Genomic DNA, 22,120 nt, shown 5'->3' with positions numbered 1-22,120 from the left:
TACCAGAGCAGATGCATCGCCATGGTAACAGCTACATCCTGTCAACCTTGCGAGTTAGGAAACAGGCATTTGAGAAGACAAGCTGACCGTGAAAATCATCATTCACTGTATTATCCACCCAGTTAATGCTTGCAAAAAAACAAACTGCATCCAATGATTGCATTGTTCATTTGCGCATGCTGTCTGAGTTATTTTAGTATCCGATTCACTGAAGCAATTATGAAAATCAGGTAATGCCACAAACATGCCCAAAAATTGGTGCCATACTTAAACTTTCCAAGTAAAGTAGATGTGAGTGATTGTTTTCTGCAGTTAATCTCATAAATACTTTCATTGCACCATGAACTTTTCTACGAAAAGCAGGAGCGTAGCATTAAGCCCGAAACAGCTCAACAACTCAGCCTGCATCTATAAAAGAAATGTGTATTTTTTTTCATAAATAAATAAAATGAATAACAGTTTTCATGAACGGCAGAATGGGGCCAAAACAGCTGCTTTGTGTTTGTGTGCGCCTTTAAACTCTGTCCTCTTCCAGCACTCTTGGGTTGGATTAACAGGCTTAATCGCATCAAAAACGAAGATAGTCTTTTAATCATTCCAGGAATTTTGGATTTGCATCTATTACAAACTTCTTTTTAGATTCTTTTTGGCCAAAAAAGCTCTTGCCTCTTTTTTGCATCCATTTCCATCTACCTCTAATCGTTTTTCATCCCACATGAAATGTTGGTAATATCTCACAAACTGCACATATCTATCAGACAGCTTTCTGCAGGTACAAATAATAAACCATTAGCCATGTGACCGTCTCAATCACAGCAAAAGCATCAGCAATGTCACAATCTCTGGTCATGTGTTAGAGAAGTGACTGTCACCTTCAGTTGCCGTGCAGATCTGGATATCAGCCAGCATTGCTCTGGAGCCTGGGGTGACATACCTATTTTTACAGATCGTCCTCCGAGGACATGTTAGCATGTGTTTTCTATGGGTCTATGCCTAGATGACCTTGTGAAAGCACTATACAGCAAACATGAAACAAGGAGACCTATAGGAGAGGCAGCAGTGGTTGCAGAGGATTTTGAGGTTGATTTCAAACATAAATGGTTCATGAATGCATGGGTTATAAACTGAAATCCCTGTTGTAAATCAGCTTAAAACTAACTAAAATTGTTAGACAATCTCAAAACCAGCTGGCTGACTAGCTAAACCAATTTCTTTCAACTCTCTGAGTGTTTGGCATGGTAATGAATATGACAATATTGTTATGCTTCTGTTATTGCTGCTGCTACTGCAGAGCAAGTACGAGACTTGCTACTGCCAATACATACACAACACTGCTGTGAGCAAGTAAGATGTACGGCTGCTGTACAATATAGCATACATGAATTACCCATAGTAGATCTAAACAGGTGGAGCTGGGGAAGGTGGAGGGTTTCTGAAAGCGTGTGCTGTAAAAGATATATGCTGACCAGTATTTAAAGGTTTAGAAGCGAGCTCATTGGCTACTTGATACAGCAGGAACCAATCAGCTGTGCCCTATAGGGAATGATGTGATTGCAAGCTGACTGAGCCGACGCCATCTAGAGTTTCATGACAGAACTTTGTATTTAAACCAAACCAAATAAGACCAAAAAGGCACCTTAGACTGGATTAAGCATTTTTGGTCTGACAGGAATGGTTGTCTAGTTCTGCTATTTAGTAGAAAATAGAAAATTCAAAGTGTTTCCGTAGTTACTAGAGACAGGCACATGATGTTGTACTGTGTTTGGGCCTGGAAAAGCATTCTCCTCAGAGTCCAGCTGTATTGCTTAAGAGTCATGTGTTCCAACTCTTGTTAAAAAATAGGAACAAAAATAGATATTGTCCTCCACCCACACGCCCCTCACAATGGTCCATTCATTTACTTTTCTCCTTTTCACCTCCTACTTAGATTTAACTTTACATCACAATCAAGTGCATTTGTCGGGTGGTTGAACGAAACTCATCATTAAGGAAGTGAACATCTGGAAAGGCATCTGGACAAATCGATGCAAACTACATTTATGTTGGCTAGATCAACGAGCTGTATATTGTGACTAAATAATTCCAAGTAACATATAAATAATAAATACTTAATTATACAATAGTAGATCATTTGCCAGTGCCCAATGTTTGGGGTATGTCATGTGAAGATGGAAGATGCTCTGTTTCTGCCACTGTATAACAAACAAATTGACACTAACACTCATTCAGTCTTTCAAACGAAGGCTTGTAAACAGCTGTGTTTGTCTCGCCATGGTAACAGAGCAGTGGTGATGACAGTACTAGTCATCTCTAAACATAGTCAAATAGTCCTGAACTTTTCGTCAATGATCTGCAAGCTACTGACTTCACTCAGCTCAGCCTATATAATATAACCTGTTCCTGGATTGACATCTTTGTTGATCTTGTTGGAACAACATTCCATTCAGCCAATCAGATTTGACAGTTTATGTCAAGTTTGGGGGGTTAGGTCCTTCTCAATCAGTGTTATTCACATATCATTTCCATCTTATTTTAGGGATAACTTATGGGAAGGGTAGGGATATGGACGGTTAGGATTAATTTTTCAGACAGGAATGTTGTTCCAGGATCAACAAAATATGTTGACCCAGGTACGCGTCTAACTAAATGAGTGTAATTAAACATACATTTTAAACACATTGCACGGACAGGAATCTACTTCTTTTTAACCACATTTTAAGAACTGTGATGTAAATCGTAAAACAAAACCTAAAATATAGCATTATTGATGAACTGCCTATTTAAGAGAGTCACAGATGTAAAACGTTTAAGGTACAATCAGCCGTTCTCTCCCATGTCTCCTTCACCTTGCCCAAAGCGTTTAGCCTTTGTTACTCATTAGTTGTGTTCTGTTGCTCATGGCTCACATTCATTTTTACATCACTCTGTCCTTGTTATAGGAGAGTTAACACATTGCCTTCAGAAAACAAAAAAATTGCTTCCACTTCTCCTGATGAGGCCAACTTTAATGCTGACTTTCTGCCTCAAAACTGCTGTGCAAAAAGTCTGAAAGGACAAAATGCACCAGTTCTGACAGATTGTCCACAATAATCATGATTAAATTTGTTATTTTAAAGTGATAATGACAGATGAATTTGTATTTACTTCCATTGTTGTTCCTCTAAGAAGCACACACACCATATGCTAAAAAGAATTACTGGCAAATTTACAAGACTGTAAAGCATACACAGCTTCAAATGAGCTAAATGATGTAGATTAAATCGATGCTCTGTTAGCACCAGGGTTATACAGAGTGCAGATTGATTTACCTTTAATTAGCAGTTCTTTGGAGATCGGTGAAAACCTGCAGCTACATTTATTCTGTGTGATTAGAAAGAGAGCAAGGCACTGTGTTCAGATCACTGATTTTAACCCATCTGTCTCACAATAACCAAAAGCGTGAATCTAATAGTTGTACAGTTGTTCTAACCTAAAAAAAGTATTTGATTCTGGCTATGAACAAGTTTGTAGGAATGTATTCTTTTGATGTCAAATGAAACTAATGATGAAAATTCTTTCTCAGTATGTATAGGGCCTTATTTTTCTGTCAGTTTTTCACTGAATTGAGGACCACCTTCAAGGACAAGAAAAATATTGCTTTGTCACAAACAAATTTCATTTCCACTGTCAATAGGTCCATAGCATTGCTTTGTTTTTTATGGCAAACACTCACGCTATTCAACAACATCACTCACCATTCTATGGCTTTTAACGTTGATCTTTTTCTGCTTGTTTTCTTTTTTCCATCACTATCTCTGTATGTTCTTCCAGGCAGCTGGTGATCTTGATAAAAGCCAGCTCCAATAACAGGAAGGTGAAGAGGAGGTTTTTGCTAAACTGTATTTCACCTGACAAACTTTGGAGGGAGCAACTCCCTCCCTCAGTTTTCATCTCTCTTCATCTCATTCTCTTTCTTGACATCTTTATCTGTCTTTCTCCCTCTAATTACATCTGTTTTCTTTTGTCGCTCTCTATAAGAGCTGTCCAAAGGGTTGGCCATGATAAAACAGTTTAAAACGTTACAATAGGCTATATGGGCTGCCATGGAGTGATGTGAACAAATTAACCATTTCCTAAAAAGAGATAATGAGGACAGCATGTTTCATAACAAGACATCTACATAGTTTCCCTCTTAGATGTTCAACACTTGTTTTGGCTTGTTAAAAGAATGAAAAGTTTTCATTCGCTTTCTTTCATTCACTTTCAGTTATATCTTTAGGAACTCATATTGTCTGTAATGCCTCCTCCGCACCAATTCATTATTTCCCCAGACCTCAGGAGTTTAGTCATTTTGCTCAACAAAAAAAAGACCTATAGATTACAAGCCTGTCACACTTTCCTGCTGTGGAACATGAGATGCCACGAACATCTTCATGAAATAATAATGTGGTGCACTGCACTGGATGTGTGTTCATTCACATGCTTTTAAGGGGCCATTCACACAAAACGCGCTACTTTTCCATTGTTTTTCTATGTAAACTAGACAGATGCGTTTGGCTGTTGCGCTCATGTCTTAAGTCTTTTGTAGTGTCTCACGCATGAAATAGAATTCTACGCCAAAGTTCAACTTTTAAAAAAGGCGTCTCTAGACCTTGCTCTTTTTGTTTTGTTTGACTGACCTAACCAGTCAAACCTGACCAGTTTTCAATAATTCACAACTCTTCACACAGAGAGCACAACAGTAGTCAGTTATACATTTTTTACATTTACATTTTAGCTGTTTTAAAAAAACAGCTTCTTGAAGCTTCTTGCTTCTGTCTCTACATGCGATGAAATTTATGTGTCATCAACAGGATTCTGAAGAAAAAAATACCAAATTGTATTTTTTACCTTTCTCAGCCCGACACATATTTGAAGCTTACCTCGTCAGGAATTTCTCAAAATTTCTGACACATTTGTGCCATCAGATACTGCTGTGTCTTTACAATTTCATGCGTGCATCTCAGCAAAACGAATCATGCTCATTTGTGGCATGGTTTCAGAGTAAATATGTTTTGTTCATGTGGGTGTGACATTGGAAATATTTTAATAACTGTTGGCAAATGTAAGCCATTAGATGTGAACATGATATGGAACTGTATCTGCTGGTGTGTGTGTGTTGTTGAGAAGGAAGAAACACACTTGAATAAAAGTTTGTGTGGGTAGTCAGTGTGTGTGTGTGTGCGTGTGTGTGTGTGTGTGTGTGTGTGTGTGTGTGTGTGTGTGTGTGTGTGTGTGTGTGTGTGTGTGTGTGTGTATTGTGGAATGCAGAGGTGTCATAATGCAGTTGTCCTGCTTCAGGTGCTCGATGCAGTACTGCGTATTGCAGAAGTGAAGCATCCTGCTGCAAATGTGTGTGTAGGGTGTTTTAGTGAATGAACGGTGGGATGGTTTCACCAACAAAAAAAAAAATACGAAAAGCTTTGAGCTCTTTTATCATGACTCATGTTTCACAGGGAGTACAGAGCAAGTTTACTAAGAAAAGCTATAAAGAAAAGCCATTCATATGGATGTGGTTATGTGATGCATACATCAAAATGTATTAATTTACAAATCATGCACTACATTTACTTTGATTTGAGGTCATAAATTGTTCAAGGAACTGCATGAGAAAAAGTCTTTATTAATCAATAATCTGCCTTGTAATCATAATTTGTGTCGAAAGGAATAAAAGTTATTATTGTTTTACTACCTCTAGTGTTCAGTTCATCATGAAACTGCAGTGAATTGTATGAATTGGTATCGTTTTTGGAGATTTGCAAAAATACAGTTTGAGCTACGCTTTTCCAATGAGCTAATGGGTTGAAAAAAGTAGCATCACGCTATTAATTTTGAAAATAAGTAAATGGTAACTGGCAGTACCTGCCTTCCTTTCTTGTTTTTCGACCACGAATAGATGTAAAATTAGAAACAGGAACAGTTTCAAATTTCCTGAACTTTAAAAAGTTAAAAGTTTCCTTGACTGACCTCACAAATACATCTGGAATCTCCGAACCTGGATTGAGCCATTGCGTTCCCATAAAGTTTGAATGATTAGTTTAGGATCTATGTCGTTAAAGATTTATGCATGATGCTCTTTAGTTTATTGGTTTTAAGAGAAACATACGTGTCGTTTTACCACAGTTCTACTGCAAGTCTTTATAATGGCAGCTATTAAATTTCTTTCTGGATTTAAAAGTGTGGACAGGGATGTGCACACACTTTCATGTCTTTACTAAATATCAGATAACCTAAATGTATAAATGTGACCACACAACATTTACAGAGACTTTCCCTTATCCTGCAATGACCCACGTTCGCCTTGCATCTTTTTCATTGAGTATCCAGTCATTTATAAGACCTTCTAGCTTTCAAACTTCTGTTTTGTATTCCAGCTTCACACAGATATCAAGTAGAATAAATGTAATACTGATGCTTTACAACAGAGAGAACTGAACTGTATTACTGTTGGGTTTTGAATGTTCTCATTTGGGTCAGATGAGGACAGAGAGACCTCACACACACATATGCAATTTCTCTCTCTCGCTCTCTCTCTCTCTCTCTCTCTCTCTCTTATTAGAAAGTGGAGAATCTTCGTTCCAGGAATGGGTGGATTTGAGATGTACCGAAGAGGACGAGTGTGTGTGTGTGTGTATGTGTGTGTGTGTGTCTGTTTCTGTGTCTGTGTCTGTGTCTGTGTGTGTGTGTGTGTGTGTGTGTGTGTGTGTGTGTGTGTGTGTGTGTGTGTGTGTGTGTGTGTGTGTGTGTGTGTGTGTGTGTGTGTGTGTTAGAGAAAGACTGGTTGATTGAGCTCTAGCGAGCTGTCAGAATCACACCCAGACCATCCCTCATTAGTGAGCCAACACTGACCTTCTGCCTTCAACTGTTGGACTAAATCCAGATCCTGCTACACATGGTGAATAACTCACCCACACACACACACACACACACACACACAAACTCATACTCAGAAGCATTCACCCACATTGATGTGTGTCTATTGTGCTTTCTAGCAATTCCAATACCTTTTATTGATATGCAATGATATTTCACTTACTAAATTATATTTTCTATCCCCTAACCCAATGTTTTCCAAAGTGAATACAATCTTAATATATTATATTCTACAAATATTAAAATTCTGGCTGGTACCAATAAACTGAAAATTATTTTCATGTCATGGCTGATAACTGAATATTAATATTCTATACAAGGCCTAAATAAAAAAGATTAAAAAGAAAATGTTATAAATATATTAATAATAAACCTTTAAACAATCGTTTAAAAAATGCTTATAAATGAGTTATTAAAATTAAAATTATTAGTGTTTTTAAAAGATTAACTTTGAGGGAGTAATATTTGATCATTAGTTGCATGAAGTTAAAATAAAATGTAAAGGTTTAATAAGATTTATAAAATGTTCAGGGGTTACTTCAAGTAAATAATTTAACTTGCAAACCTCTGCCCCTTCCAAAATATTTTCTGCATATTTCAATTTTAATTCGAACTATTCAACATGCTTTAAGCCATTTTGCTAATGAAGACCATTAACTTCTTTAAAAGATGTAGGTGATTTCAGGTTTTACTATCTCCTCAATAGGCAAAACGTAACCAACACATAAATACACACACACACACACACACACACACACACACACACACACACACACACACACACACACACAGCTCCCACTCATCCTCTCTGCCTCTCCCTCTTTCACTCGCTCTGTCTGCGCTCAGTTTAAGTGCAGGGATCCAGCGCATGGAAGGTAGAGGGCAGAAGTGCGTGTTTCCTCTCCTCCTCTTTACCTCCATTCATCTTCTCATTCAGATGACAGCCTGAACGCTCGCTGGAAACAACAGGATGAGTGTGTACCTGTGCATGTGTGGCGTACTCCAGCGGAGAGTCTCATTCACAATGCTGTAACATCAAGCAAACTGGCTCTACAAGAGAAAGAGACACAGAAAGAGGTAAGACTGACCCTCTGCTTCTCATTAACATGAAACACGCACTTTTCTGTCTGTTTTCAAAAGCACAGGCAAATTCCCTGCTTCCAAGTGCTGAACTTGGAAGAGACCTCTTGGATTTTTTCACTCGCAGTCAAGTTACAGTGTTACTGATATTTGCGACCTGAGTTCACACTGGCAGCTAGTGTGGAATATTGTGGGAACGGTGGAGCAGACACATGATGTTTACATGATCATCAGCTCTTCGTGCTTTAGATAATCACACAGGTTAAAAAGGGAACTGCTCATTTGTTTGTGTTTCCTGATTGTTTAAATATTCCGTTGGCTCGGCAGTGGAAAGGGAACGTCGGGAGAGATGGTAACTTGGAGACAAGAGTGTGGAAAGCGACTAGGGATCAGGGGGAAATGTAATGAACTTGTCTAAGTCAACACCAGATGGGCATCCATTTAGTCTCTGTGTGCATTTGTGGTTGACAGAGGCATCCCGGCAGCGGATCACAACTGCTAATTTAGTTCACCACCTTGGTTATTTCTCAGACTATAGGAGTCTACGTTTGAGTCTACGTCTCTTATCTCTTTGAGTAGCTGAGATGTCAGTTGGTATACCCAAGCATACTTTAGTTTATCAGAATGTATCCTCAGCTGAGCAGTGAGATTTTGCACGGAGCCCTCAAGCTGGTTTTTATAGAGTGCCACAGCATGTCAGAAACCCTCACAGCTTTATTAGACACATCTAGTGACTGACATGACCAGAATACTACAAACCTAAGCTTTTGGGTTTTTGTTTAAGCTTATGATGTATTGTTTAAGGGCATCAATTAATAATTAAAATATATATATTTTTTATATTTTATGATTTAAAAAAAGCCTAATATTGATTTTAGTCATTTATTTAAATATTTTGTTTTGTAATTTTTCGAATGTTTTTAAATCTAAAATTAAATTAACATTTTAAAATTAAAATTATATAATAGTAAAGATCTACTAAAGATCTGAGGTCATTCTTACTACAGCAGGGTTATTTTTATATTATTTATATAGGCTACTATTATAGTATTTATTAATATGTTGAAGTAGCTTTAATTTTTATATTTCCATTTTGCATTTTACTTAAAATTTTAGTCATTTATGCTTTAATTTGTGCTTTTGTCATTTAAAAAAAAAATATGTCTATTTAGCTTTAATTTATTTCAGTTTTAGTATCTTTTATGTACTTAAACTTCAGTAGGTTGCCAAGGCAACATTTCTAATATTTAACGTTTTTCATCTAATATTTATATTTCATTTTATTGAAGTTTTATTTTGATTACCAAACGTGATTTTTAATAGTTTTAGTTTTAGTTAACAATAACAAAACTGCACTACAGTCGATAACTGAGATGAAACAAGAATCAGCAAGTCTGTGATACAAAAGACATGAAAGTAGTGTTGCTTTCAGTTACCACGTGTGGTCTGATATATAGCATTCCCATGGATGGCAGCAAATACTAGGAAATATCTGCTGAATGCTGCGATTGACCAATCAGAATCAAGTATTGCAGAATGCTGTGTAATAATTTTAAATATCAATGGTTGATCTATCTGAGAAGCGCTTCCCCAAAAGGAAACACCTGAGCCAGGAAATGAGCTGATGCATCTCCTCACAGCGTTGAGGTTTTTGTGAATGAAACTGGATTTCCAGCATATAGGCGAAAATACTTTTTGAAATCCCAAAGTTTAAATTCAGCAATGTGGCATTATTATGTAGTCTCTGACCCTTTGGAAACACTGTCAAAAAAATGTTCTCTCTGATAATGGAGCCAAATTTAGGCTCCTAATTTTAGTCTCGACATGTCATCTCTCTAAGGTGAGAAATACATTTTAGGAGGAGATAGTATTAATGAGAGCCATATTTCAGTCCCCTTTTGCCCCAGCAACATTGGTTATCTGCCTTTCACAGAGACGGAGAGAAAAAGATATTCTTCTCAATTACAAACAACCCACTCTGGATGTCTCTAAACAGTTTGCTATGGATACATGACTTGAAAGGCAAAAAATCCTTTCATTTCTGAGATCCACCCAGAATCTGTCATATATTACACCTGATGCTATGCTTTAAACATCAATACGCCTGAGGCACGGTTACAGCTAATAGCTTAAAGCTAAGAGCAGTCGATCATACTGCAGGTAAGTCTTCCCTCAGGCTCACAGACGGTGTACACAAAAGGGCATCTGAGTTGCTTAAAGACAATGCGCATTAATGTGTGTAATGAATAAGCCTGCCTCTATCGTTTTCACATTACAGCAGAAAACTGACACAGAGGAGTAATAAAAGAGCTCTTTACACAGCAATGAAAAGTGAGAGAGGGAGTGAATTAGGCATAAATGGACAGAGAAAGAGGGGATATAAAAGCTATTTGCAGCTGTTGATCTCCCATTTAAATGGACAATCATTCGAAAATGGAGGATGAAACCCAGGTCAGTTGCATAAACATAAACTAAGATTGTTTCTTAAGACGTACTAGCAATTATCAGTGTTACTTTTCGGATTCAAATCTCCCACCAATGAGCCATTTTATTATGACCTTTTTTAATGTATAGATTTATTATTATTGTTATTATTATAGACAAAACAATATTTTTAATAATATTAAAAAAGAAATTTATCACGAGCCTTTTTATTATAATAATATTATTATTTTAAAATGGCTCATAATAAAATATTTAATCTTACAATAATAAAAGTAAGAATATTTAGGATTCGAAAATGGGTAAAACATGTTCATAATAAAATGACAAATTTATGGTGATATTCTCCCCAGACACTAATTTTAGGATGCTTTCCCCCCAATGAGCCACTTTATTGAGACCTTTTTTAATAGTTTATTATTTATATTACTATAGACAAAATTATTATTTACTTTTTAATATAATTATAATAATAATAATAATTATTATTATTATTACATTATCATTTTTTTTTTAAGTTACACTTTAGTTTAAGGTGTCCTTGTTAGTGTGTAATTATACATTCAATATTAATTTACATGGTTAATCAGGGTTAGTGTAAGATTAGGGTTTGGTTTAAGGGTATAGCATGTAATTATGCATAATTTACTGTTATTTCCATAAGTACAGGTAACGTTTAACACTGTAAAATAAAGTGTTATTAAAAAACTAAAACAACAACAACAATAAAAAAAAAAATTATTTTAGAAAGGGTAAATCCTAAACAGAACAAAACAATGCCTGTAATCTGATGTTTGAGGTGTTTGAAGGTGTTTGTATCCCTGTACCATTCTTTCTGATTTTAGGTAAGGGGTGTATTGATGGTAACTATGGGGATGAGCAGAGAACAGTCTGTACCATCTGCAGTGCTAATGACGTTAGTTCATGTTATCTAAATGTAACCTTCCCTCTCTTCTCAGTGTTCAGCACATCTCAATTCAATCCAACACATTCTCAGAATTAAACCCTGGATGCAGTCTAGATTTTGTTTTTTGTTTTCTTAAAAACATGTCATTAAAAATCCTTTGGTGCAATCTATGACATTTTGCATAAACGATTTAAATAGATTCCATCACCCTCATAGACTTGCATTTACTAGAACAGACCGCTTTTTGTGAACTGACAACTGACTTTATCTTTTCACGGTAGAGTGCTAGTGGAAGTTTTTTGCAGTTTCAAATTGTCAAGCCAGGTAGAAAGCAAAAGACCAATAACTGAGGGACATTTTTTTAAATTCAGGATAACTTTGCATTTGGTCCTGCGGTGCTTTTGAAAATGAATTGTGCGGTCGGGTATATTGAGCGTTGAGCTCTGTAAGGGCTTTTACCGCATGCACCAGTACCAGCTCCATCTCATATACATCTTTCAGAGAATGGGAGTTAAATTTATTGAGCCAAACAATCCAAAATCATGATATAGTGACTGGGTTTTGAATACAGTCTTACTTTCACATTTATTTTCCTTTAAATGGGCATCTATAGAGTCTGTCCAGTCGGATCTTTCCTCAACAGGTTTGGCTAGTTAGCATTGTCCACCCCTGCCAAATACTGTGGACAAAAAGTATCTTTCTTCAATGATGGCCTTTAAAAAGGTGTATTCACTGTATATTTTTCCCTGTCTGCTATACTTCTGGGAGTCCTGCACCAGAAAATGCCTCTGAGATGAATGGGAATGCAAATACATAACTCTCTCCAGGTATTAAAGACCTTCTCTACCCAATTCTGTCACAAAACATCCCCTTGACAACAGAAGAACAGAAAGGAACTTGTTCACACAACAGTCGTAAGTCTCAGAGGATGATGTTGCATCTTCTCGCAATCTGGCATTGTTTCCTTCTAAGCTCACATTAATTTACAAAGCTTTCTGTAATAATTTTTTTTTACAAGCAACAGTACACATTCACAAACAATTAGCAAGTAGCTACTCTATTATTCAATATTCGGTGGCAGAGAGTGTGTGGATGAGCATATGAATATAAATATTAATTGATCTTCAGAGAGGAACAATGACTCCAGCGAAGCTCAAGCAGAATTTTCTGATTCTCGTTTGCTCAAAGGCAATAGGAGCGTCTCCCATTCTCTCCTACATTCTCACACATGCACAACGGTCTGAAGGGGATCGATAAACACACTGTAGTAAAGCCCTGGGAAAAGAAAGTCCTTCACACTCTTCTCTGCTTCTGTGAAGCGATATGTGATGTACTGCCAGGAGAGACACTGCTAGTGGATTTGGACACAAATGTCACAGAATTCAGAGCCATATGTACCACACTTCTGTTTCAGAGTAGATCCATCTGAGGAAAACACTGTATCTAGCTTAGTTTTCAATTTTGTTGAAAATACAAAAACTTTATAAATGTATAAATGTTAGTGGTTGGGATCTACAGATCTTCATCTGTAGAATTAACACGAGTTGTTAAAAACACTACATCTGTCTGTCTGTCTGTCTGTCTGTCTGTCTGTTTGTTTGTTTGTCTGCTGTCTGTCTGTCTGTCTGTCTGTCTTTTTGTCTGCTGTCTGTCTGTCTGCCTGTCTGCCTTTCTGTCTGTTTGTTTGTTTGTTTGTCTGCTGTCTGTCTGTCTGTCTGTCTGTCTGTCTGTCTGTCTTTTTGTCTGCTGTCTGTCTGTCTGCCTTTCTGTCTGTTTGTCTGCTGTCTGTCTGTATGTCTGTCTGTCTGTCTGTCTGTCTGTCTGTCTGCTGTCTGTCTGTCTGTTTGTTTGTCTGGCTGTTTGTCTGCTGTCGGTCTGTCTGTATGTAAGTCTGTCTGTCTGTCTGTCTGTCTGTCTGTCTGTTTGTTTGTCTGCTGTCTATCTGTCTGTCTGTCTGTCTGTCTGTCTGTCTGTTTGTTTATTTGTTTGTTTGTCTGCTGTCTGTCTGTCTGTCTGCCTACCTGCATCTCTGTCTGTCTGTTTGTTTGTTTGTCTGCTGTCTGTCTGTCTGTTTGTTTGTTTGTTTATTTGTTTGTTTGTCTGCTGTCTGTCTGTCTGTCTGCCTACCTGCATGTCTGTCTGTCTGTCTGTTTGTTTGTTTGTTTGTTTGTCTGCTGTCTATATGTCTGTCTATCTGTCTGTCTGTTTGTCTGCTGTCTGTCTGTTTGTTTGTATCTTTGTTTGCTTGTCTGTCTGTCTGTTTGTTTTATGCATACAAAATGTCCATACAATGCTTTGTTTTGGACCCTAATGACTTTCAATGTATGCGAAAGTCATATACATTCTTCAAAATATCTTCTAAATAAATAATAATAATAAGTGATTAATCAAGCATTAAATTAATCAAATGAATGATAAATTATTATCATTATGATTAATATTATAGTTAAGAAATGAATAATTGTTTGCATAAATATTAAATTTATAATTATTAAACTAACATCTTAAAATACACAAATGTATAATATATATATATATATATAATATACTGTATATACATTAAAATAAATGAATAATATACAATAAATTATTTAGGCTACATTATATTATATAAATATATATTTCATATGAATTATCTTGTTTTACAAAGCAGAATAAAAATTAAGTTTAAAAATGGTTTCAGTGTCTTGTTTTTGTTTATTTGTTTGTATGTTTTTTGAATTGCAATTCCCATGCAATCCCATGCAAATTTTAGACCCCACTGACTTTCATTGTGGAACAAAACAGTCTTCAAAAAATATATTTTTCAAATTCACACAGGTTTGGAACAACTGGAGGCTGCGTAAAAAAAAGAGTTTCCACGGTAACACTAAAGCTGTTGCATATGTGTAAGACAGTGAGAATTTCTTTTTACCTTATGTTTTTTGTTTTCTGGTTTTATCATATAAAAGTACAATGTTGGTTTCACCACACAGCATATGTTCGTTATCTCATCACACCTCGCTGGAGTATTAAAGGAACAATAAACACAAAGAGAGCTGCTTTCTTTATTCGATTAAGATATGAAGATATCAGCTCTGACTTATGGCTTAATGCCTGAGTAAACAGTCATTACCTCATCAAAAAGCGGTATCTGATTGTCTGATTGTTGATACTCAAGGCTGTTTTTTGGACCAATATAATTCAGTAACTGCACATTCCTGTAAAAACATTAGGCAGTATATAATAATACACAGTGTTGATTATTGATCATTTCTGCACTAGATTCTACCCTAATCTGCTGAAAATCAAATATTATGTAAAATACTATAGATTAAACTATAGATACAGTATGTCAGGAAGCGAATATTTTATGGAGAATTTATCTGTGCCATGGGCTTGTGCGAATAGGACTGCGTATTGATGCACAGTATTGACTTCTGGTGTGTGTGTGTGTGTGTGTGTGTGTGTGTGTGTGTGTGTGTGTGTGTGTGTGTGTGTGTGTGTGTGTGTGTGTGTGTGTGTGTGTGTGTGTGTGTGTGTGTGTGTGTGTGTGTGTGTGTGTGGTTTGTTTCCTCCATGTTGGCAAGTGGGAGTGTTAGTGACTGCCAACAAGCCATTCAGAGGCCTGTACGGGTGACAGAGGCGGATTGGCATGGTGACGTGTTATGACAGACGGCCAGCTCAGAGCAACCGGGCTGTTAGTGTAGCTGTAAACCAAACACAGACATGCTGACTGCTGTTTAAACACAGAGAGAAAGATAAGAAAGATGGATGATATAAATATAAATCTATAGAGAGAGACACATTCACACACCATGCGCATATTCCCATTAAACCCCTTTAGTTCAACACATGTATTATGCAATGCAGTTTCATTTAACTGATAGCTGGTGGTCCTTAAGTGCCATATTTCCCCTCATCCTGCCTGAAGATCTCTGTCTTAGGTAGATCAAATGCATCTATTCCATGAGGTCCTCCTGCCGGCCCCTTTCACCATCCTGTGCTTAGAGTCTCAAGGTATGCTCAGAATAGCATAGTGCTTTCACTATTTTTTGCATCATGCACTACACACTGTCCACAGTATGAGAACTTTCTGTATGCATGGGAAACCCAGATGACATACAACATTTGACAAAATGTGCAACTTGCAACCTGGTCAAATACAGCAATCCAGAATATAATGTGCTCGACTTGACCCTCCATTTCATTACAATACAGGCAGGCAAAAACAAATTAACTGTAAATGATAACTAAAATTGTTTTATTTTATTTATTAGCATTTTTGTGATTGGACTGCCAAACATTAGAACATATTTACACTTACACTAAATCAACTGGGGGAAAAATATTTTAATAAGTGAATAAATCAGTTATTTAATAAATTAATGATTATTACATATAATTAATAGTTTACCTTTAAAGTAGATATTTATGGAATATTAAAATCCATAAATTGATTATAATAACGAATCTAATAAGTATTACATTACATTAAAATATATGAATGTATAATATTTAATCTATATAAATATATGATAATTAAAAGAAAATATATTATATTTAATATTAGTTCCATGGCGCTACAATGCATTGTTAGTTTTTTGCCACTTGAATTCAAAGGAAATGATGGGTAAAAGAGCTGGCAACAATAGTGGGAAAATACACAAGCCGGATTTGAACTTATGCCCACACGATGCAAAAACCACTAGGCAATGGCTCTTAACACATACAATACATTATTATTGTATTATGCCTATACTGTGTAGCATGCAGTAAATATGTTAGTATTCCATTCCAAGCATGCAGTCTTTGGCGCGTCTTTTTTTTTTTTCTTATGTGTCTCATGATAGTTACACCGGGATCAGTGAGGATAGAGGCTTTGAAAAGGCTTTAGACAGTGAGTTTTGATTTGATATGTTGTGTGGGGACTGGAAGGCTTTATTCATATTCCTCTGTTATAAAATATGCTTTTCATCAAAGAAGCATGGATTGAATCATCAATAAAGAATTATCGCATTTAATCCTTTGCAAAATGTTGTTACATTTGTAATGGGGGCATAATATGTGGTATTTTTCGTGCCATGATTCCCCTCATCAATATTCGCATATCTAATGTCATATCTCATTTCCCTTTTGACAGCAATAATGAAAGGATTTTTGTAACACCAGCTGTAGCTCCATCTTATGTGTAACTTAAGTCAGTAACTTAAATATCAAGCTCAACAGATGTCTTTGTTCAAATAATGAACGAGTCCTTCACTCCATTACATTTTATGTTGGAACAACATGAGGGTGACTGATGACTGAAATTTTACTGTCTTGCTTTGAGAATGTAAAGTTTACCTGTAGCCTATGTGTGTGTGTGTGTTTCAGAGCTTGCAGAATAAAATGACCACCAGACGGTGAGCAATGGGGGTGTGTTGACTTGCTCTCTCTCCTCACACTGTTTCTTCATGAGGGCTGAGAGTTGACCATGAACGGCCGCTGGTCCTTCAAAACCCTGACCGTCATCTTCATCCTGCTGTCTACTGCAGGTAAGACCACATCATATAGATGCATTTAAAGTGAGTGATTTCTGAGAAACACTATTGAAGCAAAGCAAAAAGTGCTTTGTGAAAAAATAGAAGCGAAGATGATGAATGAACAAGGAAGAACAAAAAATGTGCAAACAGTATACATGCAAGCAAGAGCTTGTTGCTAGTCGATTGCAGCACACCAGCGCCAGACAAACAATGACACTCAAAACTGTCCTTCACTATAGCTGAAGAAAAGCCAGGAACTCACCACGTCTGAAAGAAGTGTCAAAATGAGGTGCATAGACCAAAAACTCCAATCAGGGAAATATTAAAACTAGGCATTGAGAAAGGTCACATGTGACTGAAACGTTTGTCACTTTTTCATTAAAGCAGATTTTCTTGCAATTGGTGGTTCCCCTTCATTGTTAGAGTGTGCAGGCTTTTTTGAAGTGTTTCCCTCACACTATAGCAAACATTACAACAACAGGTTCTGAAACAGCAAAACCAATGTCAATTACGTATTGAGCAGAAACAACACAACCTCTGCGTCCGTTATCAGGCCTTCCCGCTTTGGTCTCTCCAGCGCTTAAAGTCATAACCCCTCTTTTCCCAGTGATATTCCTCTGGCCTTTTCTATTTTGTAATGTCTCTCAGCCATCTCTCTTTCAACAGTCTTTATTCAAATCACCCTCTCGCTCAATCTCTCTCCTCCCCCTAAAGCGAGTGTATACCAACCCAGACTGAGTCACAATTATAAGGATCTGACTTGGCAAAAACTGATTCAACTTTTACTCACAGTAACACAGTAACTAAATGACTGCAATTGGACTGATTACTCAACATGAGTCGTTCAAGATTGAACATTGGCTTATATCGCTCTTTCTGCCAGGCAAAGTGCGCAGTGATTTGAACAATCATCAAACACATGTGGAGGGAAAAATAATGGCTATGATGTCATTGAAAGCAATTCATGGTCCATCTACCATGCGTAAAATAAAATACAATGTACTAACAAGCAAGTTTACCATTTTTGTAGCAGTTCCAATAAATATTTGCCAAAATATATATACCATCACTATATATACTGTATAAATTGTGACCAATACATTTTTTATAATATTTTACAATATTTATCAAATATGATACATGCACACATATGCAGATTATTATTATTCTCATCCATTTATTCCACAAAAGCAGTTGCAATTTGTGGGCTGCAATTATCATGGAACAAATATCTGAAAAAAATATATATTTACTTAGAACTTAATAAACATAAAATGATGCATTGCCATTATATTGCACACTATATTTGTGCATGTAATTTTTTTATAGCAATGAAAAAATTTGTTTTAGAAAATATGTATTTTTCCATTTTGTACATGGAACTCTTTATGCAAAATTCATCTGCTCAATAGACCGCCAAATATTTCATCAAATGGTCCTTACATGAATTCAATACCTACAACCACATTTCCCATAAGACAAACAGCCAGCACAAAAGCCTCAAGCCTAATTTTGCCACTATACTAAAGGCCAGTGTGATGACAGATGTGTGTCTGGATTGAGCTCAGAAGACTATGCTGTTGTAACAGGATGTACGAGTTAGAGAGAAACTGAATGAGAGAGATATTTAGAGACCTATTTGGGAAATTTTTCTTTTTGGTCCTGTTCATTCACTCTGCAATATTTCAAGACAAGAGGAGCCACACTTAGTATCTCACTCAGGGGAATTCATGAACAATGAATTGTGCCTGCTGAAAGTGATTTATCTGTAAATGCTGTTTGTGTTGTTTTAGGAACTTATTCACTAAAGGAATTATGCTTTACACAACTGTTTTCAACATTGATAATCATGTGAAATGTTTCCTGAGCAGCAAATGAGCATATTAGAATGATTTCTGAAGGATCATGTGACACTGAAGACTGGAGTGATGATGCTTAATATTCAGCTTTGTTATAAGGACATTTTAAAATCTGGATTGAGTGTACTTGGCGTTTTTGTGCTGAAGTGCACACTGAAGTGGCACAACTGTTTAGTGCATTCACCCCAGGATATTTCAACAGACAAGCAGAGCCAGAAGTATTACACTCAGACTTTTAAAATTGTTTATGTAACTCCTGAGCCATATCTCAACCGAAAAGAAGAGATAAATATCGCAAATTAACCGAAACCTTTCCTCAAAGTGAGCATGGAAAGAAGTAGAGAAATAGAGTTGTTGTTTTTTTTTTCAGACTTAATGGCTGAACATCATGGAGTAATGGTGCACAATGTCATTCATAAAACATTTTGCTGTTATTCTCCAGTGAGTGCAGACATGTTAATTCTAACATCAACAGACACAACTACCCAGAAGTAACTTGAGGACAAGGCTCTTTTTCAAACATCTGTGAATATTTAATATTTGTTTTTTTGCAGTCATGTAACTAGTTATAATGAGAGAGAGCTACAGTCCACCATCATTATAAAACACAACTAGGTAGATCTACTCTCTCTGCCAGAAAACACATGCTGACTTCCTTCATCTGCCAAAACTCCCACAAAAGGGTGAACTTTCACCTTCACAGTCCACACAGCTCGTGTTTGGGTTATGAGGCATTATACCCCATCCAAAACCTGCTGTTCATTGAGGTTAATAGTCCTAAACCCATCCATTTATGGTATCGTCAGTATCCTTAAAATATTTACCGGACTCTCTTGGCTGAGCTCACTTCGATAAGCATGAACGATTCCGCTATTCATCTTTGGTTTTCTCTGAGCAAATGTCTTATGCGACATTTGTATGAGGCATTAGCATTCAGACGCGTATCTCGCAGCTGAACTCTGAAAAAGCAAAAGTCTGAGGAAAAGCCCTTGCCAAGCCCAGTGTTAAGTAGAACTGGTTCCCAATGGTTTAAAAAATACCAGAACGGAGTGATTTATGACTTTTGGTTAGTCTCCAGTTCTTGAATGTGTATTCTTTCATCAATGCGGATAAAACACAGTACTAAGGTACAGTAGTAAAACCGCAGCACTGCGGGAATCTGAAATTTCACAAAATATATAGTGGACCCAGTAGTCTGGTTCTTTTTAGTGAATCAAAAACACTTATAAATCAATGTGATTGGCTACTCACTGAATACAAGTCATTCTTTAAATCAATGTTTTTAGTCGTTTATATGACCATGTTTGTTTACACATTATGAGTTTTGCATGAAGTAGTTATTTATACAAGGGACAATTAATGAATGAATAAATAAGCAAGTGAACAATATTTTGTTGTTTAGTGTTTTTATTTAATATATGTATTCAGGACCAATTAATGGATTGGATTAATGTCACCAATGTGCCGCATTAAACCAAATAAAATGCGAAAAAATAAACCATAATGTTGCTCTTTGCATGCAAGAGGATTGCATTAGATTTATTTAGGATTTGCTGTTTCTGTTTTGTTGAGGACTGAAACGCTTGTCAGATTTCAGAGGGCAATAAATGATTTAATAAATATTAAAATATTTAATAATAAAAAAAAGAATTACATAAAATATTTCCAAATATTTATTTTACTAACAAGACTAGCACCAAAACATGAAGCAATAAAAGTCTGGTTCCACCTCACTTAACAAAATCAAAAATGTAATTGTGAAAAAAACACTGCAAGATATAAAGCCACATTGTGAGATAATCACAATTGCCTTTATCAAAAAATACAGTAAAAATGGTAATATTGTGAAATATTATTGCAATTTTTTTAAAAATCTGTTTTAATAGATTTTGAAATGTAATTTATTATTGTGCTGCCAAAGCATCATTACTCCAGTCTTCAGTGTCACATGATCCTGTAGAAATCATTCTAATATGCTGATTTGCTATAAAATTTCTTATTAGTATCAATGTTGAAAACAGTTTTGCTGCTCATTATATTTTTGTGGAAACTGTAATGAATTTGGTCAGAATTCTTTCCTAAATTGAAGGTTTCAAAAGATCATCACTTTTGATTAATTTAATGCATCCATGCTGAATAAAAGTACTTATCTTACAAACTCCAAACTTTTGATTAGTAGTGTACACACCAAAAATGGTTTCTGTTGTTAAATTTGGCTCTCAAAGAGACAGCCATGATTTTAAGGGTTAATATTATGGTTTTAGACCTGTCAGTCAGGTGTCTGTCAACCTGGACACACCGCAGATACATTCACATTTCATTCTCACTTTATTTCTGGTTATAGAAGCATGAACTGTGGTGTTGAAAACTGAAAACTGGCGTACCAAAATAAAAACACTTAAATACTCCTGTTGCCACAATGAAAAGGAGAATGAAAAAATCTCCCAACAGGTGGTTTTCATTTCACACCCCAGCTTTTTCTTTTGTTCTTTTTTCCTCCCCTTTTCCAAATATGAAAGACCTGCCTTGTTGCCTGTGTTTTTGCCTATTTGGTTGATGGATACATAGCGTGAGCACTGCCAAATAACTTCCCATGCAATACTGGGCCCTTTATGGGGTCAAAGGTGGCACTGGAGGGTTCTCTGGCCCACACTGCTGTCAGCACTGATTTATTCCGATCATTAACAGCCTCTCTGTGTGCTTGCGCTCTCACGTAATTGGCAGTTTTGGTCATTAGCGAGAGGTCAAATGCGGCAAACATTAAATTGTTTCCTGTGTCATAATATATTTTGCCTCTCTTATTCAACTTCGATTCCGCGGCAATTAACGTTAAAGGTTCTTGTTTCCATTCCAGTTCTTGCGAGTCTTTTCCAGGCCTGCTCATTCAATGTTCTAATGTGAATAGGAAACATTGCCTTGATATAACCGGAAAACTTAACTGGTGGTTTCCAAAGAGAAAGTTTAAGATCACACAGTACTGACACTCTGGTGTACAGTTCAGAGAAGCAACGCCTCAGTCACAAATATTAATCCACTGTAAAAATGGACAGTGAGGTCCATCAAATTCACAGATCCAGTGTTCTTGTCCATTCCACTTACCAAAGTGCCTTCTCAGACAGCTCTCATCTATATGCAAATGATGGCATGGTGCTTTCTTATTTTTCACAAAGCTCAATATGCAGCTTTAGAAATGAGCAGGTGCACTTTGGGAGTGAGTCTATGGGCACTGCTGACGAGCAAAGAATTTTGCATAGAAAAAAAGTAGGAATGGCCAAGATACTTGCTTGTTCATTTGCCTTGTCATTACAATGCTTCCGAGACTCTGCGAACTTCATTATCTGAGCAATTACTGGAGGCAGGATTGTTCGATGGAGAGTTAGTTCACGAGTTGAGAAGCTGTCTGTTTTGGTGCCAGACGAACAAGTTTTTTATGTCAC

At 36.4% G+C, this 22,120-nt stretch overlaps 1 protein-coding gene and 1 long non-coding RNA gene across 3 annotated transcripts in view; one reads left to right on the top strand and one right to left on the bottom strand.

Moving 5' to 3' along the window:
• The window catches only part of LOC143741929 (uncharacterized), a 50,771-nt gene that overhangs the window by 5,728 nt on the left and 22,923 nt on the right, over nt 1–22,120 (bottom strand). Inside the window, exon 4 of the long non-coding RNA XR_013205280.1 lies at nt 7,874–7,941. This is a non-coding gene — a long non-coding RNA (uncharacterized LOC143741929). The remainder of the gene's footprint in view (nt 1–7,873; nt 7,942–22,120) is intronic.
• shisal1a (shisa like 1a) overlaps nt 1–22,120 on the top strand; it is a 47,381-nt gene that overhangs the window by 10,575 nt on the left and 14,686 nt on the right. Inside the window, exons 2-4 of one of the 2 annotated variants that reach the window (XM_077234481.1) lie at nt 6,578–6,913; nt 7,829–7,968; nt 16,676–16,836. In XM_077234481.1, coding sequence (XP_077090596.1) covers nt 16,776–16,836 — 61 coding nt within the window. In that variant the 5' untranslated portion in view covers nt 6,578–6,913; nt 7,829–7,968; nt 16,676–16,775. Of the gene's footprint in view, nt 1–6,577; nt 6,914–7,734; nt 7,969–16,675; nt 16,837–22,120 lie in introns of those variants that run through there. The other variant, XM_077234480.1, reaches the window with a different exon arrangement.

This window comes from Siphateles boraxobius, unplaced genomic scaffold (genome assembly GCF_051911475.1).
Source record: "Siphateles boraxobius isolate OS27281-9 unplaced genomic scaffold, OSU_SipBor_1 19, whole genome shotgun sequence".
In the NCBI taxonomy this organism is placed as follows: Eukaryota; Metazoa; Chordata; class Actinopteri; order Cypriniformes; family Leuciscidae; genus Siphateles; species Siphateles boraxobius.
The sequence above is the reverse complement of the archived record's forward strand: the minus strand, read 5'-3'. Positions and strand labels throughout refer to the sequence as shown.